The 23,270-nt window shown below is 47.7% G+C and overlaps 1 protein-coding gene across 5 annotated transcripts in view; it reads left to right on the top strand.

Moving 5' to 3' along the window:
- Positions 1–18,610, top strand: part of CEP250 (centrosomal protein 250) — a 57,083-nt gene extending 38,473 nt beyond the window's left edge. For all 5 annotated transcript variants that reach the window (XM_037811191.1, XM_037811195.1, XM_037811194.1 and 2 more), the window contains 10 exons: positions 2,841–2,979; positions 4,011–4,353; positions 4,849–4,970; positions 5,949–6,069; positions 7,108–7,229; positions 7,679–10,288; positions 14,106–14,258; positions 14,782–14,883; positions 16,296–16,358; positions 17,978–18,610. In XM_037811191.1, the coding sequence (XP_037667119.1) occupies positions 2,841–2,979; positions 4,011–4,353; positions 4,849–4,970; positions 5,949–6,069; positions 7,108–7,229; positions 7,679–10,288; positions 14,106–14,258; positions 14,782–14,883; positions 16,296–16,358; positions 17,978–18,247 (4,045 nt within the window). In that variant the 3' untranslated portion in view covers positions 18,248–18,610. The remainder of the gene's footprint in view (positions 1–2,840; positions 2,980–4,010; positions 4,354–4,848; positions 4,971–5,948; positions 6,070–7,107; positions 7,230–7,678; positions 10,289–14,105; positions 14,259–14,781; positions 14,884–16,295; positions 16,359–17,977) is intronic.
- Positions 18,611–23,270: the final 4,660 nt, after the last annotated feature.

The following is a 23,270-nucleotide window of genomic DNA, read 5'->3' on the forward strand; positions in this document are numbered from 1 at the left end:
TCTAAATTTGTATTATGAGTATACAGAGTCTTTTTAATTTGGCCAACAGTTTCTTTTATTTCCATAAGATCATCTATTTTTAAATTTAATCTTGCAATTTCTTCTTTATGCTCTTCTAGGGTCTTCTTCATGTCGTTTATATCCTGTGCCATGTTCTTCTTCATGTCGTTTATGTCCTGTGCCTTGCTCTCATTGTTTGTATTTAGTTCTTTGATTAATTGAGCCAAGTACTGTGTCTCTTCTGATCTTTTGATTTGGTTGTTTGGGTTTGGGTTCTCCATATTGTCTGTTTTATCATATACTTTAAGGTTTTCTGTTGTTTTTGGCCTCTTGGCATTTGCTTTACTTGATCTCTGATTTGTCAGAATTACAGCTTGGTGGCATACACTTTCTCTAACTAACCAGTAGATGGCGTCCGTGAGTCACCTATTCCCCTCAAGTCAGTTCTCCCCAACTTTGTGGTGTGTGGGGATCTGATTCTTGTGTGGTTCAATTGGTGCACTAAATTTGGGTGTGTTGTTGGTGCTGTCCGCCCTGAATGTGGAACGTGTGTCTGGGTGGTTAGGGAGGCAGGGCAGCTTTAATAATCAAACCTCCCAGGTGTTCCCAGAGATTTAAGGCTGTTGCAAGAGCTTAAGCCTTCATTTCAGTCTGCCACAGATTGTCTCTGCCACTGACCCACAAGTCCTTGGTATTAGCATAGGGTCCCTGAGATTTCCGAGTGGGTCCCCCTTCTCAGCTGTGCTCTTCCAGGAACTCTGCTGAGGGAAGGTTGTGCCACGTCACAAGTGCATGCCGACCCGCCAGGGAAACCTTGGGCCGCCAGCCTGTGTAAAGATGGCTGAATGGGACGTGTTAATTTCCCCCTTTTCGCACAGCTCTGCCTTCCCAACTCCGGGACAATTCGCTGTGGGTGTTTTAAAGGCCACTGTCCACGGCCGATACTGCGGCGTGTGTGTGGTGCTGCAGGAAAGACTCCCCATCACACTGGGTTTCTTGGCACAGCTCTGGGCTGTGGGTCCAGCCCCGGGTGGGAGCGTCCCCAGGCCGCCGGGGAGATGGCTGCAAGGGATGCAGTTTCTCCTTTTTGCTCCCCTCTGCTCCCCTGGCCTCGAGACAATCAGCAGTGGGTGTGGGAATGGCTATCCTCCACACCAGACACTGAGGCGTTGGCCCAGCCCGCTCCTGCCGTGTTTCACTGTGCAGTTCTCCCTATCGTATCCGCAGCTGCTCCCGGGTTTGTTTTTTTTTTAAAGAACTAGTCCTTCTCCAAACTCCAACCCACCATTTCCCCACACCGCAGCGCAGCCACCGGACTTTCAGCCGGCTCACTCACTCATTTCAGAATGCAGACTCCTGGTTTCACCAAATGCACAATCCCTGTGGATTTAGCAGACCTTGTCTGGCTGGTGCATCACTGGAACTGGTATTCTGGGTCACTTTCTGGTTTTTATCTAGTATTTTTCACGGAGGTGTTTTTTTTTGCCCCATCTCACCTAGCTGCCATCTTAGGTTCTCCAGCAGGGATTTCTTTAAGACTTTCGTGTTTCCAGCTCTGGGCTGTACATGTAGCCATGTGGAGAGGACATTGTCCCTGTCTTTGAAGCTTACACTTCATTCATTAAGTAAATATTTAGAGAGCACCTATTATACACCAGGAAGTATGCCACAGGCTGTGGCTGCAGTGCTAAATAAGACAGTGTGGTCCCTGCCTCAAAAGAATTTATATATTTGTGGAGATGACATTAATCAAATAATCCCCCAAATAAATTATTATAGATTATGGTATGGTGTGGAGGAAAGGAACAGGGTGCTGAAATAGATGTAAGAGCAAGAGACTATTTTAATAGGTTGTTAGGGAAGGAAGTTGCATTTAACTGAGCACCGAGGACAAAATGGTGCCACTCATGCAGAGAGGTAAGGAAACGTTCTATGCAGTCCAACTGTAAATCACGTGCAAAGGCCCTGAGGCAGATAACAGAGTGTTTGGTGGAACTGAAGGAGTGCGGTGTGACTGGCGCTTGGTGAATGAGAGAGTGGCATGAGCTAGACAAGTGCCACCATATCATTCAGGAGTTTGTAAGCCACAGCAAGGAGTTTGTAATTTAAGTTTTGAGAGAAACCAGTGGAGGGTTTTAAGCAGGGAAATTGACATGATTGAATTTGTAATATATTAGAGGGATAATAATGGCTTGAAACATCAGGAACGACATTAGACCAATCAGAATGAAGAATACCATATATTCTCAGTGCTGTAGGAGTTTGAGAGGGACAAATGCTTTTGGTGATGATACTGGTAGCAGGGAGACAAGTTAGAAAAGGTTGGTACAATTTTCCAGATGAGAGATATACAGGCTGACCCCTGTGGTGGAGAAGAGGAGGAGAGGATGGATTTAAGGGACATTAAGGGAGTTAGAATCAATTATATCTAGTCATAGATTGTATACAGATGGGATGAAGAGAGGACCGTGTCATACGGCCAAGGTGTCTAAAGGTGGATGGAGGTACCATTCTCTGAGCTAGGGAACATGGTAGAAGGAAATAATTGGGGGAGGGAGCTGCAGAAGGGATGAGAACATTTGGGCATGTTGAATATGAAGTACTTGTATAGATATATCTGGGATTTGTCAGAGAAAAATAAACTGTGAAGTTACAATGAGGTACCAGATGCGTGACAGTACTTGACATGAGTAGGTACCCAAGAAATTGTTACACTATAACCATTATCATTACTATTTCTATTTTAATTATTAATGCTTTGTTTCGAAAACAATCAGAAGAGAAGATAGTTCTTCATTCTCTGAGAGGGTGACCTAACCCTCTGCCCCTTCTCTTTGTAGCCTATCTCTGTCACTGGTGGAAAAGGAGCAGAGACTCCTTACCTTACAAGAAGCTGAGTCTTCTCGACAACAAGAGCTGAGATCCCTGCGCCAGGACATGCAGGAGGCCCAAGGAGGACAGAAGGAGCTCAGTACCCAGGTGCTTTCCCCCGATTGTGAGCCCTACTCCCTTGGTGGAAGCTTTTTCCAGGAGTGATGGGGTGATTGCACAGTCTTCGCATAGAGAGGACTCTTATCTTTTTCTATATGACAGGGTAGGCTGGGATCTTGGCTGGAGGGGGAAGCCAAGACTGGGCAAGGTGGGGGCTTGAGAACCTGACCCAGAGCTGAGATTGGCCCCTGTGGGGAACCTGTCAGCCTAGAACATAGTGCCTGCAGGATTGGAGCACTTGCAGGCCTGGCTCAAGCACAGTTGCACCCAAGGATGCTTGAGCTGGTCGGCAAGACACAGCAAGGGGAATTGAGCAACAAGTAATACTCCAGATCGGGTAGGCAGCAGCAATAGAACTTCCAGGGACTCAGTCTGCTCATAGCAGGAATCCAGATCTTGGGTACAGAGGAAAGAGGGGTGGGGGCTGAGGGGGGGACGTTGGTGAGTGCTAGACGGTAGATTGCAGCAGATAAGGACACATGTCTGACTGTTAGACAGTGGGTTTGACTCCCAACTCTCTTGCTTCCTAGTTGTGTGAGCCTCAGTTGCTTCATCTATAAAACAGGGATGATAATCCTTAACCATTATAGGAATATAACAAAACAATGAGATGGTAGACCTAAAGGGTCAGGAACACAGTCAACATTCAGTAAATGGTAGCCAATTTTATTGTTTCTGGTTTTATTAGGCTCAGTTTCTGGGTTTCAGGGGGCAGAGTTCTAATCATAGCAAAGACCTGGCATATCTGCCAGGAGAACCAGGGCAGAAGCCCATTTGTGTCGCCTGTGCCCATGTGTCAGGAGTTAGGGGAAGACCACTCAGTAGATAGGCACCGAAGTGTCAGATCTAGCGTAACACTCATTTCAGAGCCCCACCTACCTGCTGAAGTATTGAGCCTGCTGAAATCCTCCTGGCCCTGATTAAGATTTGCGCAGGGATTGAGTGGGATCAGGCCTTGAAGCATCTGAGGAGAGGGTATCTCCTCCCTGCTCGGAGTGACTACACTTCCTCATTGGCAGATGGAGTTACTGAGACAGGAGGTGAAGGAAAAGGAAGCCGACTTCCTGGCCCAGGAAGCACAGCTGCTGGAGGAGCTGGAGGCATCACGGGTCACCGAGCAGCAGCTGCGAGCTTCCCTGTGGGCTCAGGAAGCCAAGGGAGCCCAGCTACAGCTGCGACTGCGCAGCACAGAGAGCAAGCTTGAGGCACTCGCCTCACAGCAGCAGCCTGGACGCTATGCCCAGGCCCAGCTGTCCAGCCTCTACTCCGTCCTGCAGCAGGCCCTGGGGTCTGTCTGTGAGAGCAGGCCTGAGCTGAGTGGCGGGGGAGACTCTGCTCCCTCCATCTGGGGCCCTGAGCCAGGTGAGGTGGCTGCCTGTGGGCCAAAGCCAAGCCTAGCTCCTAGGGGAGAAGGAAAGGGAATGCAGTTCCTTAGGCAATATTGCATCAAGGTTAAGGCTGCAGACTTTGGAATTAATTTTTTCTGGGTTTGAACCCTACCTCTGCCGTTTGCTAATTGTGTGTCCTTGGGCTAGTTACCTGTCCTCACTGAGCTTGATTTTATTCAACCATAGAAAGGATGTTCAGAGTACCTACCTCTCAGGATTTTTCTGACGCATTAATGAGATTTCAAGTGTAAAGTAGCCTACCCAATCCTTGCCACTTATTCAATGCCTAACAAATGATAGCTAGCATTACCTTGTGCCCAGCATAGTGCCTGGCACATGGGTGTGCAGAAAATACATGATGAATGAACTGCCGAGGAGGGGAGGGATCAGTAGCAAAGCCAAGGTCATGTCTGGAGACACATGGCTGTTTCTTTTCATAGGTCAGGTGGGTTTTCCTCATTTTTTTCAGATCAGAGTGAGACAAGGAACCTTTCTAAAAGAGGGCCCCTCCTGACTGCTATCTCTGCTGAGGCAGTGGCATCTTCCCTCCACAAGCTTTGCCAAGAGCTGTGGAAGACTCAGCAGGCTCGGGTATGTGTCTCTGCTCTCCTTCCTTGAACTCTTCCCCTCCTCCTAAAAGCTTGAGAAGACTCATGAAGCAACTTGACTTGCTTTATTCCTGAGATCAAGTTTCACGTCTACCACTTACTTCATGGAAACCATGAAAAAAGCATTTGGATTTTATGGATCTTGGTTTTATTTGTAAAGTAGGGCAAATAATGCCTGCCACACAGGGTTGTTTTGAGGATTTACTGAGGGACACATATGATCCCTATGAAATATAAAAGCCTTTACAGATGTGTGATATTGAATTGCAATAGTATTTTCCTCTCAGCCATGAACTATTCTTTATACCAAGACCTCTAAGAGAAACCCAAGTTACAGGCCACTGAGATTTGAGGTTGTGATTTATAGAAGCATTCAAGCCCAAGACTGAAATAAATGTCTCAAATTTCACCTTATATTGAACCCATTAATCAATAAAAATTGAGCAACATTTATATACCAGCCACTCTGAACAGAGGATACAAAAAGGGGAAAGATGTGATCTCTGCCCTCAAAAAGGGCTTGTAGCATGGCTGAGGAACCAAACTGTATTATAATGTAAGACAGAATTAATAGGGTCAATAATGTGCAAACAATGCACTGTTGAAGCCAGGACAAAGGGCCAATTCAGTCTGACTTGGGAGGAAATTAAGGAAGGAAGAAATGACTTTTAGGCTAAACCTTGAAGTAGGAATTCAGGGAGGGAAGAGGTGAATGACCTTTGGGCTAAGACGTTAAACAGGAGTTCATTTTCAAAAGATCCAGAAGGGACAGAAAGGGATGTAGAGCCTATTATCACTTCGGGAGCAAAATCCATAAGTGGTCAGAGTTAAATAACCCAGTGGCCTAGGAGTAGGTCTGTGATGAAGAGGCTGAGAATGAGGGGAGAGCTGGATCCCTCTATTGGGACAGTTTTGTGGAAGAGGAGGAACTTTGAGTTTAGCCATGCCTTTTTTCCCCAAGGATATTCTGAGGGATCAGGCCCGGAAGCTGGAACAGCGTCTAACAGATACGGAGGCTGAGAATAACCAAGTCCACATAGAGTTGCAGGAGCTACAGAGCCAGCTCTCAGAGAACCAGGAAGGTGAGATGCTCAAGGTAGCAGGGGGGATTTGGACAAACGAGAAAGGAGAGGTAGGAAGCCAGAAGTGGCAGGAGCAGGCCTAGCAGCCACTCTTTTTACTGCTTACATACAACTGTGAGAAGATATGTAGATGTATCTCCAAATGGGGTGATGATGTCCTTGAACTACTTTTTTGCTTTGTGTGGCCTTGGAGGGCCATTCTGGAGGAAGGGATTAGTGGGGACAGACTTGATGAACTGAGAGGAATGGCCAGGCTTCCATTTTCTGCCTCTGAAGGAGGTAAAAAAAAACTGGAAACCCAGGGCGAGGGCTATGAGAACATGATCAAATCCAGTATCTTTTGTCATGTTTCCATGTTATTCATTTTTGCTATCTCCAACCATTTCCTCACAATGATTAGCCTTTGACAGCAGGATTATGGGCTTGTTTGGGAGATAGCAAGGAGGAAGAATCTGGGAAGAACATATCTGTGCCACAGCCAAAGGCTGGAAAGAATGTTGACTGCTTTGAAAGGAAAGGAGAAGAGAGGATCTTGAGGTTTCAGGCTTTACTACAGAAGGGAGAGAGACAACTTGGGGAGTGGTTCTGGGCCTTGAGTATTTCACAGAGGGCTTCCTGAAAGCCATACAAATATAACTGGGTTCAGGTGTATGTTCCAGTTAATAGTGGTGGGGGTGGGGTGGGGGGCAGCTAGCCAAATGATCCAGAGTTACAGAAACCTTTGCAGAATCACAGAATTGGGGGCTGGAAGGGATCTCCAGTGTCACCTAGCTCAAAACTGTCTGGAACCCAGGATTGAGGATCTGTATGTGGCCAGGGTGAGCCAGTGCTGGGGCTGCATAGCACATGCAGATGTGAGCCTGGAAATAGCAGGGAAGAGCTGGCATATGGGTGATGTCTGTATGAAACTGGATGTAATTCTTTCCTTCTTGACCTTCCTTTTGATTCTGCTTCCTTGTCCTCCATCTGCCTCTATATCCCTCTTTTCTCCCACCCCCAACTATGGGCCTGCTTCACTGCCTCTCCTTTTTCTCAAAGAGAAATCCAAGTGGGAAGGAAAACAGAATTCCCTAGAATCTGAACTGATGGTGCTGCGTGAAACTGTGGCAACCTTACAGAATCACCTGCAGCAGGCAGAACAACAGAGACTAGAAGCCCAGGTAAAGTGGTACTGGTTTGGGGAGGGAGTTGCTCAGGGGCAGTCTCTCAGGGCCCATGGCTGCAGCTCCCAGGCCTACCCTGGCCTATGGCTATACCCCATTCATGTGCGGTACTCAACTTCCTCTACCAAGTGTCTGTGTCTCTGGATGTCCCAAAATCCCTGAGGGCCATTAAGGTCCCAGTGAATCCTCCTATTGCTTTTTCTGAATTGAGGTTGAGATTTTTGTCCCGTGCCCTGAAGTACCAGAGTGGGTGAATGGCTCATTTGTACCCGGCTTTCTCCCCTGGGATGTGGTAGGGATGTTCTTTTATAGTATTAGCTTAAGTGAAATGCACTTTTTGCCCAAGTTCTTGTCACTGCTAGTGCCACAAAGGGAAGGAAGGACCTGTGTTGGGTGACAGTACCAGGGAAATGTAGTCTAAGGTGGCTTTATATCTCGTTTTCCAGAATGAGCGCGAATTACTTCAGGCAGCCAAGGAGAACCTAACAGCCCAGATGGAACATCTGCAAGCATCTGTAGCAGAAGCCAGGGCTCAGGCAAGTGCTGCCGGGGTCCTGGAAGAAGACCTGAGAACTGCTCGCTCCGCCCTGAAACTGAAAAATGAGGAGGTAGAGAGTGAGCGTGAGAGAGCCCAGGCTCTGCAGGAGCAGGGCGAGCTGAAGGTGGCTCAAGGGAAGGCTTTGCAGGAGAACTTGGCTATCCTTGCCCAAACCCTATCTGACAGAGAAGAGGAAATGGATACTTTGCAGGCAAAAATCCGGGAACTGGAGAAACAACGGGAAATGCAGAAGGCTGCCTTAGAAGTGCTGTCTTTGGACTTACAGAAGAGGAACCAAGAGGTGGATCTGCAACAGGAACAGATTCAGGAGCTGGAGAAGTGCAGGTCTGTTTTAGAACATCTGCCCATGGCCGTCCAGGAGCGAGAGCAGAAGCTGACTGTGCAGAGGGAGCAGATCAAAGAGCTCGAGAAGGATCGTGAGACTCAAAGGAACATCTTAGAGCATCAGCTTCTAGAACTTGAGAAGAAGGCCCAAGTCATTGAGTCCCAGAGAGAACAGATTCAGGATCTGAAAAAGCAGTTGGTTACTCTGGAATGCCTGGCCCTGGAACTGGAAGAAAACCATCACAAAATGGAGTGCCAGCAAAAGGCGATTGAGGACTTGGAGGGCCAGAGGGAAATGCAGAGGGTGGCTCTGACCCACCTTACACTGGACCTGGAAGAAAGAAGCCAGGAGATACAGGCACAAAGCAGTCAGATCCTTGAGCTGGAGAACCACAGCGCTTTCCTGGCAAGGGAACTCCAGGAGAGGGACCAGGAGGTGCAGTCTCAGCGAGAACAGATTGAGGAGCTGCAGAGGCAGAAAGAGCATCTGACTCGGGATCTCGAGAAGGGGGACCAGGAGCTGATGCTGCAGAAGGAGAGGATTCAGGTCCTAGAAGATCAAAGGACACTGCAGACCAAGATCCTGGAGGAGGATCTGGAGCAGATCAAGCTGTCCCTGAGAGAGCGAGGCCAGGAACTGGCCTCTCAGAGACAGCTGATGCAGGAGCGGGCAGAGGAGGAGAAAGGCCAAATTAAGGCCCAGCGTGGGAACCTGGAGCACATGAAGCTGATCCTGCGTGACAAGGAGAAGGAAGTGGAATGTCAGCAGGAGCAGATCCAAGAACTTCAGGAGCACAAGGAACAGCTGGAACAGCAGCTGCAAGACCTACACAGGAAAGTTGGTGAAACCAGCCTGCTCCTGACACAGCGAGAGCAGGAGATAATGGTCCAGCAGCAACAGCTGCAGGAAGCCAGGGAACAAGGGGAGCTGAAAGAGCAATCGCTTCAGGGTCAGCTGGAAGAGGCCCAGAGAGCCCTGGCTCAGAGGGACCAGGAGCTGGAGGTTCTGCAGCAAGAACAGCGTCAGGCCCTGGGGCAGGAGGGGTGTGTGAAGGAACAGGACAGCACACTCCAGGGATCTCTGGAGCAGGCCCATGTGACACTGAAGGAGCACCAGGGAGAGCTTGAAGATTACAAGGAGCAGGTACAAAGGCTCCAGGAAGAGCTGGCAATGGAGAGACGGCAGGTACAGGCCCTGGAGGAGGTTTTGGGTGACCTAAGGGCTGAGTTTCAGGAGCAGGAGAAAGCTCTCCTGACTCTCCAGCAACAGTGTGCTGAGCGAGCACTGGAGCATGAGATGGAGGCCAGGGCCCTGCAGGACAGCTGGCTTCAGGCAGAGGCCATGCTCAAGGAACGGGACCAGGAGCTGGAGGCCCTGCAGGCAGATTGCCAATCCTCCCAGCGTCGGGAGGAGGCTGCCCGGGACCATGCTGAGGCTTTGCAGGAGGCCCTGAGCAAAGCTGAGGCTGTCCTGCAGGAGAAAGAGCAGCATCTCCTTGGCCAGGCAGAGTTAGGCCATAGCCTGGAGGCCAACACTGCCACCCTGCAGGCCGCCCTAGACTCCTGCCAGGCACAAGCCCGGAAGCTAGAGGAGACCTTGAGGATGCGAGAAGGTGAGATCCAGGACCAGGATCTCCGACACCAGCAGGCCATGCAACAGCTCCAGCAGGCACTTGCCCAAAGGGATGAAGAGCTGAGGTATCTGAAGGAAAAGAAGCAGCTGTTGGAGAAGACTCTGGCCCAGAGGAGCCAAGAGCATGTGACTGAAGGGAAGCAGAGTCTGGAGCAGGGAGGAGAAGAAATGAGGGCCCTCCATGAGAGTCTAAGGGAGCTACAGCTGATGTTAGCCCAAAAGGAAGCAGAGATCCTGGAGCTGAGGCAAGCCCAGCAAAGAAGGAATCTAGAGGACTCACCCCACAACCACAAAGCCTCCCTGGTGGAAGAGCCATCTCCAAACCTTGATTCTCTAGGGCCCAGGCTGCAGCAGGAGCTGGAGCGACTACAGGCAGCCCTGAGGCAGACAGAAGCCCGGGAGATCGAGTGGAGGGAGAAGGCCCAGGGCTTGGCAGTGTCCCTGGCCCAGAGCAAGGCCAGTGTCAGCAATCTGCAGGAGGTAGCCATGTTCCTACAAGCCTCTGTCCTAGAGCGGGACTCAGAGCAACAGAGACTACAGGTGAGTCATTCCAGAGGTGGTGAGGGCCAGGGGCAGAGCTCCTCAGGGGCTGCCAGACACCCCAGGCCTTCTGGCACCTTACAGGGGGTGTGAAAGGTGAGATCAGGAGCACCTCAACGTAGATGGAATTCAGGTACCATCCTAGTCTGGAGGGCTACAAAGAGAATAAGACAGACCCAGTCCCTGCCCTCATATTGCTTAGTGTCTGGTGGATAGGCAGTTGTAATGCAGTGTGAAGAGTACCTAACAGGAAGTTCAGCATGTGCTGAGCACACTGGAGGGACAGCTAACTTTCCTGGGGGTGGGTCTCAAGAGGCTTCCTGGAAAGTGACATTTAAAATTAGAGCCAAAGGGACCAGTAAGGAATTAGCCAAGCAGAGGTCAGGGAGGCACTTTCTGGGCAAGAGGGAAAACAAGGAGAGAGAGCATGGAGCACCTATGTAGGTGATCGATTCAGGCTGCCTGGGACATGGAGAGAGTGGAGAGTTAGAAAGGACTGCAGGGGCCCCATCATTCAGGGCTTGTAAGTCATACTAAGGACCTGGGTGACCAGTGTAGGATGAAGGGTGTTGGATGGGGGACTGACATGATCAGATAGACAGTTAAGAAATATCACACTCAGGCAACTGTGTGGAGCAACTGTCTATCTGGGGAGATTGGCTAGGAGGCTGTAGTATAAAACCAGGTGGTGACTTCAGATGGTTAGGAGTGTGGATGGAAACGTGGGTGGATTTAAGAGGTTCACAGGACTTCTGGCAATTGTTTGGCTATGAAGTGCAGAAGGTAAAGAAAGGACAGAAAGATGTCAAGGACAACACCCCGGTGTCTGGCTGTGGCTGCTGGGTTGATGATAGCACTTCACAGAGATGAGGAACAGCAATTTGGGGGAAGAAGTATAGAATGATGAATTCAGTTTGGAATTGGAGTTAGCATCCTGTGGGACATGTCATGCATGGGGAGATGTCCAGGAGGTAGATGTGTAAATTGGTTTTGAGTTCAAGGATGAGACTGGGGTTAGCTACGAACAAGAGGGCTCTTTGTTTTTGTTTTTGTTTTTTTTTTAAACATTTTTTTAATTGTAAATATAACATATATACATAAAAGTGATAACTTTCCAAGTGCTGTTTAACAAGTAGAGAGCACATTTCAAAGAATATTATGTGTTGTGGTTCCACAGTTTCAGTTATTTCCTTATCGTGAAATATAACATATACAAAAAAGATAATGTCTTTCAAAGTATGATTTAACAAGTAGTTATATAGGAAATTTCTGAAGTTGTTATGAGTTATAGTATCATAGTTTCAGTTATTTCCCCATTGTAAATTATAACATGTACAAAAAGATGGTAACTTTCAAATTACAATTTAACAAGTAGCTATAGAACAAATTCAAAGGATGCTATGGGTTACAGTTCCACTATTTCATTTCTTTGTTTCTAGCTATTCTAATACCCTAGCAATCAAGAAAAAGAAAATTATATAGAGATTCATTATTCATAATCCTTTGTTAAATTCCATCCTGTCTGTTGCTACCTCTTCCTCCAGTTTAATCACTTTCCTGATCTTCAGTGAAGTCTAAGCAGTGACCACCCTAACTCGTTCATGTTGTAAAGAGGTGTCGACTTTATGAGAAAAGGGGACACATATGGTTGATGTTCTTGAAGAGGCTGTTGCCTCTGGCATAGGAGCTCTCTGAAGGATTTAAGTTTCTGAAGAATAAATTTAGTGAGTGAAACTTTTATGGAGTCTCAGGTAGGGATCCAGGCATTCTTTAAGGTTTTCGGAACTCTCATTGACTTGAGCTTATCACACTGTGGTCATTTGGCTTATCTAGGTGACGCTTACATGGGAGTAACCTCCAGGGCAGCCTCTTGACTCTATTTGAATTCTCTTAGCCACTGAACCTTAATTTTGTTGCCTTTCTTTTATCCCTTTTGGTCAAAAAGGCATTCAACAAGAGGCCTCTTTGTGTAGAATGTCAAGAAAAAAAAAGAAATGGGCTTACGATGGGACCTAAGGGTGTACCATTTAGCCTCAAGGTCCCCCAGGCACTGGGCACAAGGGCTGCACAGAGTAGGCAATCAAAAAATCTTACACACATAGATAGGCATTGCCTCTTTTGCCAAGAGGAACCTAGCCCATTTTTCCAGGGGAATTGACTCTACATCCTGGTCCTTTGTCCTAGGCTGAGCCCCAGAGAGCCTCTTCCCTCATCTCAGACACACAGCCCCTCAGGAAATCTGAGAACTCATAGAACTCTGCTCTTGATAAAGGGCGATAGTTACATTTATAAACGTTGGAGTTAAGTTCCTGGGTTTGAAATTACATTTCTGCAAATTGTTAGCTGTATAACCCTGGGTAGGTGCCTTCACTTCTCTGACCCTTCATTTTCTCATCTGTAAGATAGGTACCAGTCCCGTAGGGTCATTTTGAGTATGAAATGAGATAATACATATAAAGTGCATAGCATAGTAGCTGACATGTAGGAAACAGTAGTGAAAGGAACACCTTTCCTGTTTCCAGACCCGATCTTGTAGTTGTTGCTATAGGGCACGTCCTATTACTCTTGGGGGAGTCAGTATTCACTTAATAATGTAGCTCAGATTAGGGTCACTGCACTCATGCCACCCCCCCCATCTCCCACCCCATCCCCAGTCACAGACACTCAAGGACATCGTTCGGATGCAACCCCTCATCACAGTAGTACCATTTTAAAAAAGCATTTTACATGCCAAGCACTGTGTACTCTCATTTTCTTCCACAACAACCCTAAAAAGTGGAAACTGTTATTATCCTCATTTTACAGTTGAAGAATAGAGACTCAGAGAGGTTGAGTAACTTGCCCAAGGTCATACAGCTAGTGAATGGCAGAACGAGAATTAGAGCTAAGCAGTCTGACTCCAGAGCCAGCCTTTTTTTTACCAGTATGCTCTTCCTCTCTCCCAGGCAACCTTCACCCACACATGTACACTCATTTTCTTTTGTCTTTCTCTCTTCCTTACTATTATGATTTATAAAACATAGAATACCTAGAAAATATCTAGCACTAGGTTTCCCCATGTATCTAAAGAGACTTAACACCAAAGACTTGACCCATGCTTCAGAGAGCATGTGGTCATTTTATAAATGAGGCAATCAGGGTTTGGAGAAAACTCGTGTCCTGACCAAGGTCACATAGCCAATAAGTGGTGACATAGCATCCAGGTCTGTGTGACTTCAGAGTCTGTGCTTTTTCTACAATACTTCAGTGCTCTAAATGATCACTTAGCTTTTAGGGAGATATAATCTGAGACTGGGGTCCCAGTTCTAGCTCGCTTGCTAAGCTCACTGTGTTTCCGTGGATAGATCCTTCTCTGATCCTTCATTTGATCCATCTGTAAAATGAAGGTTCTGGACTAGAATAGCTCAGAGACTCCAGGTAAAATAAAGACTATAACCTGATGAGAAAATTGAATTGCTTCTTATGAGAATGGGGGCTGAAGAGGGTCTGGGTATGAGGTTGGCATGGTGTAATTTCGTTCCATACCTTGATACCCCAGGATGAGTTAGAGCTCACTAGGCAGGCTCTGGAGAAGGAACAGCTGCACAGCCCAGCCTTGAGCAGCAGAGCAGTATGGGGGCCCAGAGGAGAGCAGAGTGGATAGCCCAGAGAGGTGAGCTGGCAGCCCTGGTGGGAACATATGGAGCCCCTATCCAGGGGCTTGTCTCTTTCTTTGGGAGTTGGATCCCTAAAGTCCAGGCCTGCCAGATTGGTCCCTTGTCCTCTGTTCCCCACTGTCTGAGGGGCTGCCCAGGTGAGATTCACAGTTCTTCCACAGGTCTCAGGACTGGAGGCTGAGCCTAGTCCTGGAATGGAGAAGCAGCTATGGAGACAAAGACTTGAGCACCTACAGCAAGCAGTGGCTCGGCTAGAGATTGACCGGAGCAGACTGCAGCGCCACAATGTCCAGCTGCGGACCACCTTGGAGCAGGCAAACAACTTTCACTGTCCACAGCTCCCTCCTCTGGGGTCCAGTGGACATGCTCTCCCCTTCCCTTGCAACCCCTGCTCAGAGCAGGGGTCAGCAAACTATGGCTCAGAGGCCAAATCCAGCCCGCTGTATGTTTTTGAAAATCAAGTTTTATTGAAACACAGCCGCATCCATTCACTGATTATTGTCTATGGCTGTTTTCATACTATAATAATAGAGTTGAGTAGTTGCCACAGAGACATATGGCCCACAAAGCCTAAAACATTTGCTACAGAAAGTTTGCTGAGCCTTGCTCCAGAGGCTTGAGAGGCTGACCCTACCCCTTCAGAACCTCTGCCCCAGGAACACTCCTCTGCACTAGGGCTGCTGTATCATGTGCTTCTGTCAGCTCAGCGATTTAGCTTCCCATGGCTACTGTCCCCTCACACTCACACATGCACTGGTCCTCTCTCTTGAAAAAGGCAGCTCTGCTCCAGGCACAGAGTCAAGCTGAGCCCTGATTTGTCACTTTGCATATGAACAGGTAGAGCGGGAGAGGAGGAAGCTGAAGCGGGACTCCACACGTGCATCCCGGGCAGGGGTCCTGGAAACCAGTGAAGCCATGGTGCCACCACCCACACAGCAGGTTTGCCTGTTTTCATCAACTGTAGCCCAACCCCAGCCAACCTGAAGCCCAGCCCTCTGCAGTGCTTATCCCAGGCCACCTTTGTTGGGGAGAAAGCCACTTGGGTCCATCCAAAGAGTCCCTCCTGACTGGGTTTTGCCCCACTCAGCACAGCTCAGTCTGTCCCTGATCCAGCAAGGAGGCCCAGCATCAGCAGGTAGAGTGGATCAAGGCTAGCAGCCTTGCATTCTGAGGAACTCAGAAAGCCTTCACTGATGTCTAACCTGCCTATCTCTTCAAGCTTTGCCTAGAGCAGGGCATAGAGGTGTTGTGTGGTGGTTGCCAGCCCCTAATGTACATAGGAGCTTGATAGCTGCTTGGCTGATTTTGTAGACTTCCTTGCTTCTTGTAATACTGAGTTTAGAAAACAGATCTGTGGTATTTCCTGGGGTCATAATCCCTTTTTTGAATGACAGGTTTGGGGAAGACCCCCCCCCAAACCTGCAGCCTATGAGGGAGGGATTGTTTTTAGTGGCTGAGCATTTCCAAGTTCTCCACCCTTCTTCCTTTAAGGGTGAGTTTCCAAAGGGTACATGTGCCGGTTTGAATGTATTGTGTCCCCCAAATGCCAGTGTCTATGTAGTTTTGTGGGACAGACGTTTTGGTGCTGGTTAGATTTGCTTGGAATGTGCCCCACCCAGCTGTGGGGGATGATTTTGATGAGATGTTCCCACGGAGGTGTGGCCCCGCCCATTCGGGGTGGGCCTTGATCAGTGGAGCTATATAAATGAGCTGACTCAGAGAGAGGGAACTAACTGAGTGCAGCTGGGAGTAATGTTTTGAAGAGGAGCAAGCTTGCTGGAAAGGAACATCCTGGGAGAAAGCCGTTTTGAGGCCGGAGCTTTGGAGGAGATGCCGGCTGCCTTCCTAGCTAGCAGAGGTTTTCCGGACGCCATTGGCCATCCTCCGGTGAAGGTACCCGATTGCTGAGGTGTTACCTTGGACACTTTGTGGCCTTAAGACTGTAACTGTGTAGCGAAATAAACCCCCGTTTTATAAAAGCCTATCCATCCCTGGTGTTTTGCATTCTGCAGCATTAGCAAACTAGAACAGTAGGCATCTTGTCTAACTTCCTTTCTGCATCCTTAGCTCACAGCCCAGGGCTAGCACAAAGTGGATAAATGGTATATTTGTTAAATATGTTAAATGAAGAAGTACTTCAAAGATGCAAATGCCTTCCAAGGTTTTTTGATATTCAGCATCAGGTTTCCATGGGCATTGCTGCCCCATAGAGGTTTAGTCTGAGGTTAGGTACTTCTGGTCCATAGCCCTTGCCCAGGCCCTCAGGATTTTACCGAGATAGCTGAAGGATGCCACAGAAATGCCAAGTTGGGAAGGCCTATTCCAATTGGAATTGCATTTGTCTTCCACAGGATGGAAGTGGAGGACAGAAGAGCCGCTCAGATGCCAAGCATATGGCTGAACTGCAGAAAGAGGTACAGTCTGGAAGGATCCATTTTCTAAGCTCCTTTTCCCTTCCTTGCACTCAGGCAACAAAGGATTAGTGTCTGCTATGTCCTTGTTCTTTGTGTCTCTCCAGCGGGGAGAGGGGAGGTAGTCCCTGCCTTCAGGGAACTTTAGTAGATCTGGAGAGGCAAAAAGAGTTCTGATCCTGACTCAGCTGCTGTCATGCTTAGGATGGGAGTAGGGAAGAAAGCATGATCCAGACTCCAGACTGCAGATTCATACTTGGGATGGGAAAGGAAAAGGAAGAGGGCTGAGAAGCAGACAGAGATTCTAGGGGGACAGACTAAAGCAAGCAGAACCTCCTCTGTCCCCAAATGCATCCTTGCAGTTAGGACTGTTGCCAGCACACCAGAAAGGTAGCTCATAGCTCAGGGAAACTGTGTAAAGTGCCTTCTTGCCTCTTAGCCCTCACCTAAAGACACCCTCTCTTTCAAGGCACGGAAGTAACACAAACTATGGAATCTTGATTTCTGAGTATGGTTCAGCAATCAATAGTCATTCCTGGCAGGGCCTGACTGTATAGCTAGACCTAAACTTTTACTTCAAACTCTATTAGATTCATAAAAAGCAATCCCTGAGACAGGTCCTGGACTAGGGTGGCCCCCGAGAGGCCTAGGGTATAAAATTTAAGGAGGGACTCACTCTCGACCTGGAAGGCCTCCTTAAATTTTGCTCTATAGGTGCCTCACTTGCCTCACTCCAGTCCTGGACCTGCCCTGAGGTTCCACTACCTTCCTTCCCCGGTGGTCTCAGGATCCCCATTTGAAAAATGGAAGGGATAATCAGTAATTCTCAACCTGGCTGAACTTTGAGCTTTGGAAAAAAGTACTGATGCCCAGGCCTCACTCCAGTCTAACTAAGTCAGAATATTTTTTGGAAGCTTCCAGAAGGGTGGTGATTAAAATATCCTTTATCTTGATTGGGATGGTGGTTACATGGGTATATACATTATGAAACTCATCAAAAGGTACACTTAAAATCTGGCAATTTATTACACGTAAATTATCCATTAATAAAGTTCATAAAAATAGGTTTCCTTCTTTCTTTGTTTTTTTAAGCTCCCCATTTGAGTCTCATGTGTAGTCAGGGTTGAAAATCACTGGATTCTCTATGATTCCTAAGGGTCCTTCCCCCAAATACCCTAAAGTCTGATTCTGAGATTTGTGTACGTGGTAGAGTTGACTCAAATGCTGGTCCAAGAGCCACAGGAACACAGAACAGGAAGAGTTGGAGCAGCTGCTCTTTTCTTTGTTTAAATTTAATTTTAATTTTTTACAATTTATTGTTCAGAGCAGTTGTAGGGTTTACAGAAACATCATGCAGAAAGTATAGTCCCCACATACCCCCCTCACACACAGGTTTCATTATTAACATTTTGCATTAGTGTGTATACTTGCTACAATTGATGAATCAAATGATTATAATTATATTATTAACAAAAGTCCATAGTTTTATGTTAGGGTTTACTCTTTGTGCTATATGGTTCTATGGGTTTCTAAAATTTTTATCATGGTAACATATACACAACACAAAATTTCCCATTTTAGCCACTTCCTGCTCCCTCCTTCTTGGTTTTCCTGCCTACCAGGTGTCCATGCTGCGAGCCCAGCTAGCCTTGGAACGGAAGCAGAAGCAGGACTACATCGCTCGCTCAGTACAGACCAGCCGTGAGCTAGCAGGCCTGCACCACAGCCTCTCCCACTCACTTCTCGCCGTGGCCCAGGCCCCTGAGGCCACTGTCCTGGAGGCTGAGACACGCAAGCTGGATGAGTCCCTGACCCAAAGCCTGACATCCCCGGGACCAGTCTTGCTGCATCCCAGCCCCAGCCTTAGTGCTGCCCACACTGCCCCCAGGTAGCAGCCAGAGTTAGGTCAACCAGGGAGTACTCGGACAGATGACTGTCAGGTGAGCCATGGCCCCTCCACTCAGCTGCTGGTTTGCCAAAGGCAGGGTCTGGCTCCATTACCCAACCCAGGAACCCCAGGCCAGCTGCCACTGTCAGGAAGCAGGAAGGAAAACCTGTAAGACTAGAGAGGGCCCAACTCACATGGAAATGAGGCAAATTATGTTTGCCTGTCAGCCTACAGAGTCCCCACAGGAATGCCTTGCCCCTGCCAAGAGGCATCCACTGCCTCTTGCCTAGAATTTATTATCCCAGTACTTCACTTTCTCCTTCGTTTTCCCCTTCAACAATAAACCCTGGGTCTTTACATTTGTTCACTGCTACTGTCTTCTCTTCTGCAGCTGGGCAGCACATTGAGAGCATTTATTAAGGAAGAATTTGCCAAAGGTTCCAGTCAAGTGGCATGCATTTGTTATATGTCATGTATCCTGATAGAGAAGACTTACAAAAGAAACACAAGAAAAAGTCACTGTCCATAAGTTGCTTGTGGTCCAGTTGGTGAGAACACTCAGTGAGTCAGAGAGAATTCTGTGTACTGACTAGAATGGCTGTAGAAGTTCCAAGGGACCAGGAAAAGAAGGCATGAACTGGCCCTTGAAGGATGGAGAGGACTTGGAGGGGGTTGTTCAGCATACTGTTGAGAAGACTGGTTTGGATATGGAAGAATGTATGTGTTAGGGCTGAGGTTGTGTCTTAGTTTGCCAGAGCTGCTGTGACAAAGTACCACAGACTAGTTGGCTTAAACAACAGAAATTTATTGACTCAGTTCTGGAGGCTAGAAGTCCAAATCAAGGTGTTGATAGGGCCATACTTCCTCTGCAGTCTGGGGTTCTGGTGGTGGCTGGCAGTCAGTGATGTTCTCTGGCTTGTGGCATAACTCAGTCTCTGCCTCTCTCACATGGCTATCTCTTTCTCTCTGTCTCCTACTGTGTCCAAATTCCCTCTCCTTATGAGGACACTAGTCATATTGGACTAGGACCCACCCAAATCCAGTTTGGCCTCATCTTAACTAATAACCTCTTCAAAGACCCTGTTTACAAATAAGTTTGCATTCACAGGACCAGAGGTTAGTACTTGAACTTGTCTTTTTGTGGGACAGAATTCAATCCAGAGCAGGTTACATGGATGGAGAGGGGAGATTATGGAGGGCCTTGGAAGCTAGATTTGATCTCATGAGTAATGAGGAACCATCAAAGTTTCTTGTCTTAAAACAAGTTCTGGGGCCTCAAAAGCACAGAGTTAAGGTTGGCTAAAGTCAGAGCCTCTGGAGCTCAGAACCTCCATCTGGCCTCATTCCTCTTCTACTCTGGGTGAATGCCCTTGAGGTATCCCTGATTCAAGTTACCTGTAGTTCAACCATGTATCAAGCCAGTCAGGATTAATTGTGACAGTTTATCCTTATGGACGGGCCCTGGTAGAGGCTCTTTGGACTGAACTCAGCTCACAGGTTTAAGACCTATTGTTGGCAACTTCCTCAAAGCATAAGGATAACAGTTTTCTTTAAAGAAGTCGGGTATGACTTTTCTATAGCACTCCAGTAATAACCTGTAATTCCTAATCCCTAAATCTGGGGAGGGAGCTAAGGCCTAGCTAAAAATGTAGGCATTTAAGAGCAGCACCCCTTCACGCACACCAGCTACCTACTAACTCAGGGTCTGGGCCTAAGTGTATCCAATCCCACAGAGTGGAAATGGGATTGTTCACAGCTGCTAAAGCTTTGTTCAAAAACTCATGCATGGGATACTTAGTAAAAGTTAGTTTCCATTTGACTCAGAACCATTGCCACCCGCACTAGGATCTAGAGAGGTGAACAACACCAGTGGCATGTGGGTGTTAGTATCCAGGCCATGAGCATTCTCAGGCTACCTTAAGTGCAGGGAGCTTCTCTAAGCCTGAAGTGAGGCCTGGTTCAGTCTGCAGAGATGGGAAAAGAAGTCAGGAAGGGACTGGGGCTCAAAACCTGGCACTGCTCACCACCGTCCCTCTCCTGCCCCCATCAGAGCAGTGTCATAATCATTGATGGTTAACCCATATTCCCAAAACTTCAGATCCCTGCATTCCCAACCACAGCACTGGACTGGCATGGATGGGTCTCAGGGTTTGGCTGCAGCCTGGGGTACAGTTGAAATAGTTCCTCCTTGGCCAGCTGGAATTGGGTTAGGTTTCCTCATGTCCACGCCTACAGAGAAGAGCAGAGACCATACTGATCACCTCATTTGCAGGTTCCAGCACAGAGGAGCCTGGGTTCTTTGGAAATGGAGGCCCAGTAGAGAAAGGGGTCAGGGAGGGGAGGCAGCTCAGAACCCAGGACTAACCATCACCAGTCCAGGACCTCTAGAGATTGGATAGTCTTCAACTCTATCAGGGATTTCCAGGCCCAGCTGAGGCACTGATCAAACTAGGCAGACACACCCTGCTGGCCTCCAGATGTCGCACAGTGGTGAGCAGCCACAGACCCTCTGTGGCCTGGAGCACAGGGGCAGAGCTGCTGGAAGTATGTATGGAGGTGAAGATATCACAGACACAAAAACAGCAAGGCAACCTCCAGGCCTAGGACTTTGCATGCAGGACTCATCTCAGCCCATGGGACAGTCCCCCTATCGGGCAACTTGCTGGTTTAGTTGTTTGGGTTTGGAGCAGATGACACCTTCAGCTATCCCCCTTGCAATACCTCACCTCTGCTCTCTACTCACTCCCAGAGTGAGGAAGGGAAAAGCTGAGTTCTATGTAAAAAATAGGTTCTTGAAGAGCAGGGGGAAAGGTGATATGAGCAGGGACTGGGAGGAGCAAGAAGCTCCAAGTAACAAGATCCCTCTACATGATCCTTGGGCACAATGGGGTGATGATGGTGGTGCTTGTACTGCTGCTGCTGCAGGCTCAACTCTGCCCACCACACTTAGGAAGTAGGCAAGGGAGGAGGAAGGACAAGAACATGAGGTCTCAAAGCCCTGGGGCCCTGGAATTTACTCCCTCTACCCTGCTGGGACCAGATTTGCCTAGACCCTGATGTAGGTGAAGGTGAGAGGTGAGACTTTTCTGTAGAAGAAGGGACTGTGCTCCCTGGCCTCGCTGATCTTACCCAACTCTTTCACAATGGTAGCTTGGTCACAGAATCACATTATGACCACTTTCCCCAGAACTTCATATTGCCTTCATAGGGGTCAAATGTTGAATGAATTAGGGTCAAAGGAGAGATGTCTCTGCAGAGGCTGTGTAATGTATCTACCTGAAAACAGGGACTTCCTTTTTCTAGCACATGGCCGTTTGTTTGGAGGCAGAGAGATGGACAAGAATTAGTATTCAAATTTGGCTCTTCCTTAATTAATACAAGTTGTTGAGGTATGTAATCAAGGAAGGCATTTATTGAGTGCCACATATATCCATACATTGTCCCTCCCCTCTCCCATCTCGGTTTCTTGTCATAACCTTTCCTGTGTCCCCTGTATCTATTACAGTCCTACCAGTCACATCCAAGAGTCTAAGGACATATTGCGAGCTGGCCAAGAGCTGTCTCATATTGTAGCCGATTGATGACCTCAGCTTCTGCTGTTGCATTATGGTTTGACAATTCATCCTGGAGCCTATAGATATAATTATCCTCCCTGAATAAGGGGACCACTTTTAAGCTTATCTGCCTCAGCCCCAAATAGGGAAACCTGGTAGATGAGTTAAAAATGGCCTGGTTGCTCTTCCTGCCCCTACTCCAGCTTATTTGACAAATACTCATTAAACCTCTGTGTAACAAAGTTCCATGTTAGGTGTCAAAGATGAGGCTCTCATCTTCTCCAGGGAAGGCAGACTCTGGGCACAGTGAGATAAACACTTGCAGAATGACCCACATGCCCAGAAGAGACTCACTGGCTGCTTCTGATCGGGCCAGGGAAAGTGTCCCAGAATATCTTGGAGTATGAGAGGGCTTGATGGCCCTTTCAAAGTGTTTATCAAGCCAATTGGATGCACTGGATATATGGAGTCAAAAGGTGCATCTGAGGGTTCTGGGAGCAATGGCAAGTTCATCCTGGTTGGATCTTTCAGCCCACAAGCCTAAAACCCACCATTAAGACTTCATTGTTGTCCCACGGGACAACACGGCAGGCTGACTCAGACACCAATCACTAGGAAAGTGGGAAGCTGTGGTCACAGACTACACCAACATCCCTCTTCCCTGGTGGCTTCCATCCCTTCCTTATCCATCTGCACCACACCTGTCAATACCATTTCTTGCCTGCCTATCTGTCTGCCAAGTCCTAAAGGGTGCTCAGCTAAAGGCCAGACTAGAGGCTGAGAAGAGGACTGGGGGAGAGGTGACAACTGTTGTGTCCTGTGACCTCCCTGGAGGAGAAGGGGTTGATGCTCAATGGAGTCCTTCATGCTAGCCCAGTAATATCAGGGACCTCATCACAGAAGTCACTGTGAGTTCTTGCCTGTAGGCTTTGTAGATACTTCATCTTGGCATTCAGCCCAGGGTCCAGCTGGTGAGGGAGGGTTTAGAAGTTAAATGTAAGGGGACGGGAATGAAGGAGATGATAGGTGCCAAGGTGTGGTACATCTCTCTGAGAAGGCTGTCTACTTCCAGTGCGGGGCTGTTTAGCAGAGCCAGAGAAGAGAAAGGAAGAGCCCTTTGATCCCTATTGAGGAAAGTTTCTAAAGGACAACTTTGTAATAGATCATCTGTTAGATTACAAAACAAGTTCCAATAAAATTTAAAATATTGAAATCATTCAATGTATCTTCTACAACCACAATGAAATGAAGCTAGAAATCAGTAACAGAGGGAGAAATGGAAAATTCACAGATATGTGGAAATTAAACAGCAAAATCTTAAACCAGTGGGTCAAAGAAGATGTCACAAGGAGAATTAGGATATATCTTGAGGTGAATGAAAACGAAAACATACCAAAACTTACGGGATGCAGCAAGGCAGTGATGAGAGAGAAATGTATAGCTCTAAATGCTTACATTAAAAAAGAAGAAAGA

This window comes from Choloepus didactylus, chromosome 19, assembly GCF_015220235.1.
Source record: "Choloepus didactylus isolate mChoDid1 chromosome 19, mChoDid1.pri, whole genome shotgun sequence".
Classification (NCBI taxonomy): domain Eukaryota; kingdom Metazoa; phylum Chordata; class Mammalia; order Pilosa; family Megalonychidae; genus Choloepus; species Choloepus didactylus.